Here is a 12,057-nt window from a genome sequence, read left to right as displayed (position 1 = left end):
TTTTTTGTAGCAGGAACTCCTTTGCCTGTTAGGCCACACCTTCCTGATCTAGCCAATCTTGCTGGAGCTTACATTAGGCCCTGTAAGAAGAGCCCTGAAAGCTCTCGGAGGATTGGCTACATCAGGGGGTGTGGCCTAATATGCAAAGGAGTTCCTGCTACAAAAAAGCCCCAAGAGGGTTCATTTTAGCTCAGGCAGTTTCAGACCCCATCTTGCTGCAGAAACCTCTCCTTGCCTGCTTTTTCTTGCCCAGGCTGTCCCTCTGCCAGCTGCTCCTCCAGTGGTCCATACATGCCTGCTGCAGAAAGCTCTCCCCACTTACTGTGCTGACAACTCTCTCCCCCCTTGTGTAGGAAAACTCCTGCGTGAACTGTTTTGTATAGCACATAAAATAGGTCGTTCTGTGTTGTTTGCTCAGTGGCTGTCTTGCCAGACAAAGTTTCCTTGCTCTGAAGGAAGCGTCAATGGCTGTGGCTCAGTGGTGGGTCATCTGCTGTATATCAGAAGGTCTCAGGTTCAGTACTTGACATCTCCAGGTTACAATAAACAAATAAAATAAAATCCATTGTTGGTGATGCAGAATGCTTCTGTTTGAAACCCCAGAGAGCTGCTGCCAGTCAAAGTAGACACTAGTGACTTTGGTGGACCAATAATGAAGAATCATAGAATCATAGAGTTGGAAGGGGCCTCCAGGGTCATCTAGTCCAACCCCCTGCATTTATTTCATTTCATTTCATTTTATTTAGTTTATATCCCGCCCTTCCTACCAAAGCAGCTCAGGGCGGCACAATGCAGGAAACTCGCAAATACCTCCCCCTAAATTCACAGGATCCTCAGTGTTGTCAATTGGCCATCTAGCCTCTGTTTAAAAACCTCCAAGGAAAGAGAGCCCACCATCTCCTGAGGAAGCCTGTTCCACTGAGGAACCGCTCTAGTGGTCAGGAAGTTCTTCCTAATGTTGAGTTGGAAACTCTCTTGATTTAATTAAAAAGAAGGAGAGTTAGTTTTATACCCCAGTCTTCACTATCTGAAAGAGTCTCAGAGCTGGTTTACAGTTGCCTTCCCTTCCTCTCCCCACAACAGGCACCTTGTGAAGTAGGTGAGAGAGAACTGTGACTGGCCCAAGGTCACCCAGTTGGCGTCATGTGGAGGAGGGGGGAATCAAACCCGGTTCTCCAGATCAGAGTCTGCTGCTCTTAACTGCTACATCACAGCTGGCTCTCAGGATCTGACTTTGTGTAAATGGTCTGACTTAGTATGAAGCAGCTTTACATGTATGCATCTAGATTCAAATACCTTCTCCCCTCAGGAGCTTGCAGGAGCCGCCTTTTGAACTTTGAAACGATAGAGGTACAAATCTTTAATTAAAGCTCCTTTCATGGTTGGGCTGAGGTATTAAGCCCACATCCCCTGCCCACCCCGTAAGCCAGTTATAGGAGAAAATTGAATAATTTGTTCTGCATATATTCGTTCACGTTGCAGATAGTTGACAACCAACATGCCTGCAGGTAACGAATGGCTAATAAAAGGTGGTCAGTCTGAATTAGGAGGACCTGGTTTTGAATGAATTAATACTTGTGGCTTCAGTGCCTGAGGTCTTGGGCTAACTATACTGAACCCATATTGCTGTGTGGCAAAATGGAAGTTATTATTCTCCAGGAAGCATTAGTTGGAGACATGTGAGTGCGTGTGTGAAAAATGCATTTCCTTTGACAAATCTGCCTGTTAAAAATGTACCTACCTGAGAAATGATTAAAAGAATTCTTGAAATGTTTAGGGTGCTCAGTTATTTAATGGGTGCTAACTAAATGGTTTAACAAGGTTTGTGAATTTTGTATAATGGGTAAGCTCACTGACTATATTCTTTGAAAATACTCAGTTTCGTATACCTCAAGCTTTGTTCCAATATGGTATCCCTTCCTAAATTATTTATCGACTAGAAAAGAATATGCCTCACTATTAGATACGATTAATGTATTATACTAAAGTAAAGTTGGATGGAAGTAGTTCTCCATGTATTGTATTACATTAAGTATTGTAGTACATATTATGTGCCATACTGTAAATAATTACTTGTTCTGTATTATTATTTATGGTTTATAATTGTTTGAAAATAATTTTTTTTTAAATGAGAGGGAAACTTGTATAACAGAAATTTGAGGATGTATAAAGCAGGCACTGTGGTGGTTGCGCTGTAGCCCTCCACAAATGGAAGAGAGCAGCATGTATGAGCCTACACACTCACAAAGTCAGATGTAGTTGGGTCCGAGGCTGAACATTCCAGCACAATATTCCCCAGAAAGCTTCCTTTCCTTTATTTGTTAGCTTCTTTGACCGATGGAGTTAAGCTCAGCATAATAAACAGGACATTGAATAAAACTGCAAACAAAGGCAAATTTACAGAAACAAAATCCCACAACAGTTTAAAAATCAAGTTAAAATAAAAAATTACATAGCATTGTTATTAAATTCATAAACCCCCTTGGAATTTAAATTTTTAAAATATAAATTTATAGGGCATAATATCGATGAGGACGGTTTCAGGAATGTTTTAAGGAAAGCACTATTGACAGGTATTTGGCCACCGAGTGGGTTATCTCAGGGTTCGTATCTGCCAATAATAGGGTTATCACCCAAGGTGCCATTGGAAGTTGATAGATTTGGAGAACGGGGGTAATCCATAAGGATCTAGGATTGATCCACTGATGGCAAAATAATATAAGATGGCCTAATGTCTCTATTAAACTTGCTGCACAGTCACATCATTGATCAGAGAATGGAATTTTAGCTTCTAAATTCAGAATCCTGTGTGAGGGTGACTAAGAGAGCCTTCCTGTAGCCTGAAAGGCTCTTCTTCAAATTGTGCTTAGCAGGACAGGTTCCATGCTAATAGATCTGTCTTGTCATGTTCTCAGGGCGCAGGCAGGTGGGAGTCCAAAGCCAGTCCAAGGTCAAAGTCCAGGAAGTCAAGCAGGGGCCAAGTCACCAAAGCAAAATCGCAAACCGGAATTGGAAATCAGTGTCCAAAAACCAAAGGGTCAGGGTGCCAAGGAATTCAAGCAGGTCAGGATCTGGAATCAGGAAGGAGCGTGGATGCAAGCTCCTTCCTGATTCCACAAGGTTACCAAGTCCTGGGTGGGAGTTATATGGGAGCCTCAATCAGCCTGGGTGGCAGCAACTCTGCTAGAACTCAGGTCTGAGAGAGCTGAAGCATCAGCGTCTCTCATGTCTTCTCTCTGAAAATTCTTTCCGGAGCCTGCTTCGAACTCTTGAAATGGGAAAGGGAGAGCTTGGAGGAGATTGATTGTCAACAACCTGCACTGGTGCCTGGAATATGGGGAGAGTGATTGATGGGCCAGCTGCTGGTTGTTCGGCTGAGGAACTGGTTGGCAACTCTTCCAGGTCTGTTAATCCTTCCAGCTCCCCCTCATCAGGGCTCATGATATGTCCTAAAAAACATAGCAGAGAAAAGAGGTGTTCGTTTGTGCAATGATTCTGAAAGATATTGATAGTGAGATGTTAGAATTTGAGTATCTTTGCAGTTACAAATAGATGTGCTTTTACCAGGACTTTTTTTTGTAGAAAAAGCCCAGCAGGAACTCATTTGCATATTAGGCCACATCCCCTGACAACAAGGAACTGCATTCCTGTGCATTCCTTGAAAGCTCTGGTTTTTACATATGAGTGGTAGTATCATTATACCTAAGAAAGCAGCTAACCCGCAATCAAGGGATGGGACTCTCTGCACCTTCCAAGTGTTCAGAAAAATATGAAATTCAAAATAATGCCTTAGCTTAATCAGAGCCAGGGCTTTTTTTGGAGCAGAAACTCCTTTGCATATTAGGCCACACACCCCCTGATGTAGACAATCCCCCAAGAGCTTACAGAGCTCTTAATACAGGGCCTCCTTTAAATTCCAGGAGGATTGGCTACATCAGGGGTGTGTGGCCTAATATGCAAAGGAGTGCCTGCTACAAAAGAAGCCCTGCTCAGAACTGAGCATATTTGAGGAAGTGTAGAATTTTAAGAGCAGCTAGGAGTTAATGGAAGGGGGGGACAGGAGAAAGTGGCCTGCTTTAAGCCCTTGAGAATGCCAGAGTGAGATTGGGGACGGGTAAAGAGGGGCAGGTTTGTGAAATTGTTTTCCACTTCCCTCCATTCCTTGTAGACTTCCCCTTGCTGTGTGTTTCTGTGCATGCCCACTGCATCCTCTGCTATGGAAGCAGCATCAAAGTGATAAACTCCACTAAAATGCATATAAATAAGGCAGTGCAAAACATAAATATACTTTCCACGGAGAAGGTTCCATAGCTGGTGTTTGATTTTATGCCATGGGGGGTAAGCACTCTGATGGCACTCCTCTTATTCTGAAACTCACCTCAGTCACTTTGTTTATGTAGTCTTCACAGCAAACAGTAATAAAATGCACAAAGGCTTCAAGAACGTCATTAAAATTTCATAGTTATGCAATATGTATTTCTCACTGCCAAGGGTTTTATAAAGTCCCGTAAGCTGACTTGCACTGACCTGAAATCTGACTTGACGTGTCTGTAATTATGAAAGAATATTTCCCAGTAAACTCTTTGGGGTCATTACTTTGGGGGTGGGATCTTGCTGATGTCGTCTTTCTAATGTCATTTTAAAATAGTTTTCACTCTCCATCCCCCAGCTGAACACCAGGGTAAAATGTTTCCTGGATTTGTACAAGCAACAGTTTAAAATAAGTGCAGCTCCCTTGGCTTTTTAAATGGAGTGAAATTAATTTTTTTTGCTAGTCTGCTCGAGAGATTTAGCAAGCACATTCCATCTCCCTCTTTCTGGAGGTGCTAGAGTGCCCCCTATACACAGTAGATGTCAAGGGCCACGTCAGGTGATGTGCCTGGCTTGTAATGCCCAGTAACCCCCTCAACTTCACTCCGTATTTCTTTACCCAGTGCTCTGTCTTTAACTGCTGCTTCCATCTCCTTTCTTCTTTCCCCCCAACTTGTGGTCAATCAAGGACAGGAGAGGTGGTGTCAGGAACCCTCAAAGGTTAGGTTCCTGCTACCACCTCTCCTGTCCTTGGTTGACACACTTGCTGTATTTGATTGTCCGTTTCCAGGAGCCTTTCTGTAGAAAAAGAGGTACCGGAGCTCATTAGCACAACTCATTTTCATAGGCCACACACCCCTGACATCACCAGAAGGTGTGCTAAATCATATCTGCTCAGCGTCTACCTTAAAATGCTTCTTGAATTATAATTGTCAGAATAAAACCTTACTCCCATCATACTTCTAAACTTACATTCTCCTATGTGGCACGATGAAGATTTCCATCTGTCTGCTTTAGATGTTTTGGTTATTTTCCCATTTTTTGTGGGGAAAAATATTAGGAAGTTTGTCAGATCTTAGAGTTCAGCAAAATTCTCCCAGGGAGTTTGAACAGTGGAGCCCAGAAGCAAGGATTTGGGGTGGGGGGGGGCGGGCTAAGAAAGAGCACAATAAAATTCAGAGGTTCTGGAGCTTTGCTCCTGTGAACTCCTGCCCCAAATGAGGCCTGTCTGTTTCCATTCAGAGCCTTGATAATGCTGTAATATATATAGCATAAGTTTTACGCATGACTTACACATGTTAATTAGACCTGTGTGTCTTTACAAGGTTTGCTGATGATTGATTAGATCTTGTATCTTAGATTTCAATAAATGGAATACTGGCTGCAGAGCTCAAAGAGTATGTTCCCTATATTATCTAGGTTGCAGTTGGCCAAACTGCAGCTTGGAAGCCACATGTAGCTCTTTCACACATATTGAAGCTGCCACCACCCCATTTCTCTCTTTAAATTCCTTGTCCAAGCCAAGCCAGCTGGCAGCTTGGAGAATAAATTTAAGGTTGGTTTCTTTCCACATCTCCCTCCCTCCCTCTCCATCCATCCATCATCTCCCTCCCTCCTTCAAACATGTGGCATTTATTCTGTGTGGCTCTTATGTTAAACAAGTTTGGCTACCCTTGAGTCTTTCAGTCCCAAAGTCTCTGCCTGCTTACTGCAAATATTTAATGGTTTCCAAGTATAGAATACTTTTCTCCAAGACGAGACTAATTGCCCTGCCATTAGGAGAAACAGCAGACAGATTTCTAGGAATTCCTTTCTCTGAGCCACTATATGACTGTAAATCTGATGACTTGGACACTGTTTGGCACTTCTTTATAGATTGTACTAAGTATAATTTAGCTTGCGATGAATGGATGCAATCTATATCCAAAAATGGAGCTCTGCCACAAAACAAGAGGTTGTAGCAAGATTATTAGCAGATACTGATGTGACTTTGGCAGCTGCAAAATTTTTGTCCATGGCACTTGTTATCATTTCCTAATATAAAATTTTGTATGTATGTTTTCCGTATTGTATATCTATGTTCTCCATATTGTCTATATATTAATATTTCCTTTTGTATACTTACAACCTGTTGGTCTTCAACTGTTAATAAATTACTGAGAAGACATGTTTTTGCGCACATAGCAGTTTCTGGAGTCTTGGGAATGAACTGATAGTATCAATTAAATCACCTATTGCCTTGTGCTGATTTGCACAACTCTCTCTTAGCTGCAGCTTCTGTTCATGTGAACCAGAATTTCATGCTGATGAAAGCATGCCAAGTAGAAAGTCCTACACTATAGGAAACCCCTCTTCCTCTTCCATCAGAAGAATCCATTCTGCACTTACTGAGCAAAGTAGTAGGATGCAGCCAGGTATTCTAGCATAAGAAGGGTCCAGGTAGCAGAGAATTTTGAGTTAGTCAGTTTATTAAAATTTGTCTCCTGTCTTTCCTCTTGGCTCTAGGTGGCTTCTAGCATCATTTTATATATTGGTTCAGAACATATGCGTCTTTTTTTTTTTAAGCAACAATGTTGTTTTCTTTATTGTTCTTGTCCTCCTAGAGAAAATGAGGTCCTAAAAGTACAACTGAAGAAATATGTCGGAGCTGTCCAGATGCTGAAAAGGGAAGGTCAAACTGTGGAAGGTGAGTGCGAAGTGTTACTGAACACACACACACACACAGAGACACCTTCCTTTTGTGGAATCACTTGACAGAGCTTCCTGTTCAATGCACAGTTCATTCCTAATGAGCTATTCCCAATGAGACAAATTCAGTCTTGATGGGGTAGTATAGAAACCCGTGGCACTTAGCTCGTAGTACTGTTATCCAGTAATTTTTAGTCTCTTCTCCCCCGCCCCCTCCCCCTCCTGGTAAGACTTTGACAAAAAGAGCAATTGCTGTTCAGGTTTGCCAGTCTTATATGTACTGTGAACAAGTGGTTAGGCAACTTGCTTTTCTCTGTGTGTACATGCATGCAAGTCTCTATCATCTATACGAAAATTGCAGTAAGTGCTGCTTTAGATCTCTACAGCAGCCAAGGCTGTTCTTTGAAAGGATGACAACAGGCCCTGTTTATGGCTGAAGAGGTTGCTGGTTTCTGCAGCTGAGTAAAAAGAGAGATTTCTTTAAAACCTCACTTATTTCAAATGCTCCTTTATGATTTCTTGCACAGCGGGGTGGGGGAAGTATATTTGTGTATAAATATGAGTTCTACAGTGGCTTCACAAAGTCTGCGACTGCATTCTCCAAGCGTTAGACCACTGTCTTTGTGCAGTAATATTATAAGCAGTGTGATCTGGCTGAATTGCTTGCAGCTCTACGCACAGGAGTTGGTTTGAAGGCTCCATGGAAACTACGGTTGGTTTAGAATGCAGACAGCAAGGCTGCTAGCTGGTAAGGATATAATGCAGTATATCTTGGTAGTACTTTTAAGAGCTTTGCAGGCTGCCAGTTAGTTTCCAAAGAGCTGGATTAATGCTCCGAATTTCTTGGGATCAGGACAACAGAGGGCCACCTGTTCTCGTTTGAACCCCACTGGGGCCATGAGGTTATTCTTTGAAGCCTTGCATTGGAGGTCCCCAGAAGAGAGAACATAAGAACATAGGAGAAGCCATGTTGGATTAGGCCAATGGCCCATCCAGTCCAACAGTGGCCAATATATGTGTGTGTGTATACACACACACACACACACACACACACACATATATATATATATATATACATACACACACACACACACACACACACTGTGGCTAATAGCCACTGATGGACCTCTGCTCCATATTTTTATCCAATCCCTTCTTAAAGCTGGCTATGCTTGTAGCCGCCACCATTTCCTGTGGCAGTGAATTCCACAAGTTAATCACCCTTTGGGTGAAGAAGTACTTCCTTTTATCCATTTTAACCTGACAGCAATTTCATTTAATGCCCAGAGTTCTTGTATTGTGAGAAAGGGAGAGAGGGTGGCTTTAAGGGACAAGTACGCTTCCATAGTTGCATCTGTCCTGTGGGGGGATCCATCTCCACACCACCAGGCACATGCTTTTAATGAACTTCATATGCTATCGTAAAAGACTACCATTTCTCCAGTAATTTTTCTCATGCATAATATTTATTTACTCATGTCTCAACAGGGCATAAATATTTTATTTTGTCACTATGTGTCATGTTTGATAGATCTGGGTTGCACGAGTTGAGGTTGGTAATGCTGGCAGGTAGACTGGAACCAGAGCCAGTTTGGTGTAGCGGTTAAGAGTGGTAAACTCTGATCTGGAGAACTGAGTTTGATTCCCCATTCATCCATATGCAGCCAGCTAGGTGATCTTGGGCTGGTCACAGTTTTCTCAGCGCTGTTCTCTCAAGAGCAGTTTTCTCAGAGCTCTCTCAGCCCCATCTTCCTCACAAGGTGTCTGTTGTGTGGAGAGGAAAATACATCACTGAGACTGCAAGTGAAGGGTAGAGTATAAATCCAACTCTTCTTCTCCTCTTCCTCCTCCTCCTGCTACTGCTGCTGCTTTTTCTTTGTGGCTGCTATCCATAATATTTATTTGTAAAGATCACTATAAACAGTTGCTTTTGCTTTCGTATTCATCAATACTATCATCAAAAGTTACAAAATGTTATGACTCTGCTTTGTTAAAATCATTAGGGGTTTTTGCATACATAAACTTTTTTTTTTTTGCATTTAACTCCATAGCTTTAAGTGATTTGGCAATGGTCAGAGCATACCTTGTGTGCAGGAACTGAAATGCTTTGGGTGGATGGAAAGCGGAAGTGTTTGTCAGCATTGATCAAAACAGATCCACAGCTCAGAACCTAGCAGCTGGAAAGCTGAGTAAGGGCCCGGTGGAAGGAAATGGAAGTGAGCAGACATTGAAACACACACTTGATGAAATTATGAGCAGATGAGGTGGAAACCCGATGGCAAGAAGGTGACAAAGAGTGAAGTATGTTTTTTGAAAGAGGATACAACGAGAAGGGTAAATGAGGAAGTTTTTCAGAGCATAGTGGACTGGGAATGTTCTGTACTGTTGACAGAATAATGTATTGTGATGGGTAAAAGCTGATAAGCTTGTGATATGGGTTTAGGTAATGTTAAGCTGAGTTATTGTGAGCTAGCTCACAGGTTTTTTAGACTCTGGCTCACACATTTTTGTCTTACCTCAGGGAAAATGGCCCCCCCAGAGCAAACTAATTTATGCAGTAGCTCACAACTTCCCCTTGTCTGAAGAAGTGTGCTTTTAGCACACGAAAGCTTACGTTCTGAATAAACCTTTGTTGGTCTTAAAGGTGCATCTTGACTCCTGCTTTGTTCAACTTTAATGCCAGTAGCTGACAAAGTAGAATTTTTGCTCACAAGACTCCACAGCTTAGAGGTAAAAGCTGATAAGCTTGTGATATGGGTTTAGGTAATGTTACTGGTATCCTTTTCAATGAATTGGACAAATGTTACTGGTGTCCTTTTCAATGAATTGGCCTGATCCAACATGGCTTCTCTTATGTTCTTAAATAATTTTTCCATCTAACACGTTCCACTGTCAGAACTCTCCCCAGCCTCTATGATGTGGAGTCTTGTGAGCAAAAATTCTACTTTGTGAGCTACTGGCATTAAAGTTGTGAGCTACTGCATAAATTAGTTTGCTCTGGGGGGCCTTTTTCCCTAAAGTAAGACAAAAATGTGTGACTCAGAGGCTAAAAAACCCTATGATCTAGCTCACACTAACTCAGCTTAGCAGGAACACTGCTCCTCACATGTATTTCATTTTAAATAAAGTTTATTCTTTCCCTCCTCAAGTTTATTTTCATTCTAGAAACGAATTAGGTGGAAGTAAGAGTTGAAGTAAGAGTTGGTTTCTTTTGTTGGTAAAATGGCAGCCTAAGATTGGGGATGGAACATTAAAAAAAAGACACTGGCATTTTTCATTGAAGGAAATAAATCTGACAGGCAGTGCAAACTCATTTTCTGCTTTTCCCCAGTGCTGAAGCTGTGGGAATAGTTTCCAGTGGAGGTTCTCAGTTTTGAATCCTATTTTTTATTCCCCCCCCCCCCAAGAGCTTCTGTAAGAATTAGAATTTACTTCCTGTTGTGAAGGATTCTCAGACCAATATAACACTTTGCTTGTTTTGTTTTTTTCTTTGCTTGTTGCTGTTGCAGCCCAATCTGAACAAGAACTGACTAAAACTCATGCTTCTTCTCTTGAGCAGTGAAAACACAGAGTGGAAATCCCACCTTGTTTAATGTCATCCATTTTGTTTATTAGAACTTAAAGGCTGGGAAACTGTGGCACAGATCACTGTAGTCTCTTCCCACAATACATTGTTTTGATATATTTGGGGCTTGATTGAGATGAATCACAGGCACCCTTTTTGGAATTGAAGAACTGTGAGAGGCTGGGAGCAGTGGGAACTGTCTGAGTATGGTCCCAGCTGAGCTGCTAATGCAGGTGTACCTCAGCTGCTCATGCCTGGCAACATCGTGGCTGTAGCTAAGGCAACTATGATGCCCCTGTCCACTTCCCTCCCTCAGAGGCAAGATTTTCCCTCCATTTTTCTTTCCCTTTCTGACTGAGCCACCCTAGGTATCTTCTTTCCTGAAGAAAACACCCTGTCCCAGTATGATATTTTGGCTCTTGGCTCAGCCCAGTAACTTGAGGGGAAAATCAAGAGCCCTCTTTAACTTAAATGACATTTGAAGTGTTTTGAAATTCCAAATTAACAAAATATTTTATTCAACATAGAGGGGGGAGGTCAGATGAAATCAGAGGTAAAATTTCTGAGGTAACTCAATTCTAGAACTCTGAAATCAATATATGTACAGACTTGTCCATATTTTTCAGGTTATTGGGAGTTTCATAAGCTTTTCACAGTGGGGATCTTTAAGGTGATTTGTTTTTGTATCTGTGTTTTCCAAACATTCCAATACACTTTGTTTGAGTATTTGTTGACTCTTTGGGTGTCCAGAAAACCGGTACACTCTATCCCAGGGTGTACTGTGTCTCAGGAGCCACATTCAGCTCTTTCACACATATTGTGTGGCTCTCAGAAGTTGAGGAACTTAATGCAGGCTTACTCTCGAGTAAGCATGCTTAGCATCGGGACCTTAGTCAGCCTCTGAGCATTGACCCATAGATAGGGAACTATTTCCACCCTGTGTGAAGCGGGGAAGGAAATAGGCGGTCTTGCAAGCTTTCCTGCTCCACCATAGAGGTTGCCCAGAGACCTAGAGCGGGGAAAGACAACACAAGAACTGAAGAAGCCACTGGGACAGAATTTCATAGCTTTTGTAGGAGCTGTATTTACTAACTTTGATGTCAAGCAGGCCTCGGATTCAGCGGCTCCTGAACCTTTCTGACAGTTCCACCTCCTCCTTCCCACCTTGTCCATTGAATAGAAGGTGCAGCTGCATAACAATTCCTGGATGAACTCCACCACCTATTTTTTTACAGAATGACCCCTGATGTCAAGGCAAAGAGAGATGCATAATGATGCAAATAGTGGTCAGTGATTTATATGGTACATGTATGTTTCCTTCTCCCACTGGTGCCAAAAAATAATTCCCTAACCTTCCCCTGTGCTGGTCTTATGGGGACTGTTACTCCCAGCTTTTGTTTTTTAAGAAGTCTCTTTCTAGCATGGCTGTGTTGTAATGGGCATAGATATGTATTTTACCTTTCTGTGCAGTTTTATATGTATTTTATCTTTCT

The 12,057-nt window shown here is 42.1% G+C and overlaps 1 protein-coding gene across 2 annotated transcripts in view; it reads left to right on the top strand.

Moving 5' to 3' along the window:
* SNX29 (sorting nexin 29) overlaps positions 1 to 12,057 on the top strand; it is a 370,785-nt gene that overhangs the window by 91,097 nt on the left and 267,631 nt on the right. For both annotated transcript variants that reach the window (XM_060260506.1, XM_060260507.1), the window contains exon 14: positions 6,915 to 6,997. In XM_060260506.1, the coding sequence (XP_060116489.1) occupies positions 6,915 to 6,997 (83 nt within the window). The remainder of the gene's footprint in view (positions 1 to 6,914; positions 6,998 to 12,057) is intronic.

This window comes from Heteronotia binoei, chromosome 20 (genome assembly GCF_032191835.1).
Source record: "Heteronotia binoei isolate CCM8104 ecotype False Entrance Well chromosome 20, APGP_CSIRO_Hbin_v1, whole genome shotgun sequence".
Classification (NCBI taxonomy): domain Eukaryota; kingdom Metazoa; phylum Chordata; class Lepidosauria; order Squamata; family Gekkonidae; genus Heteronotia; species Heteronotia binoei.
This window is presented reverse-complemented; position numbering and strand designations above follow the sequence as displayed.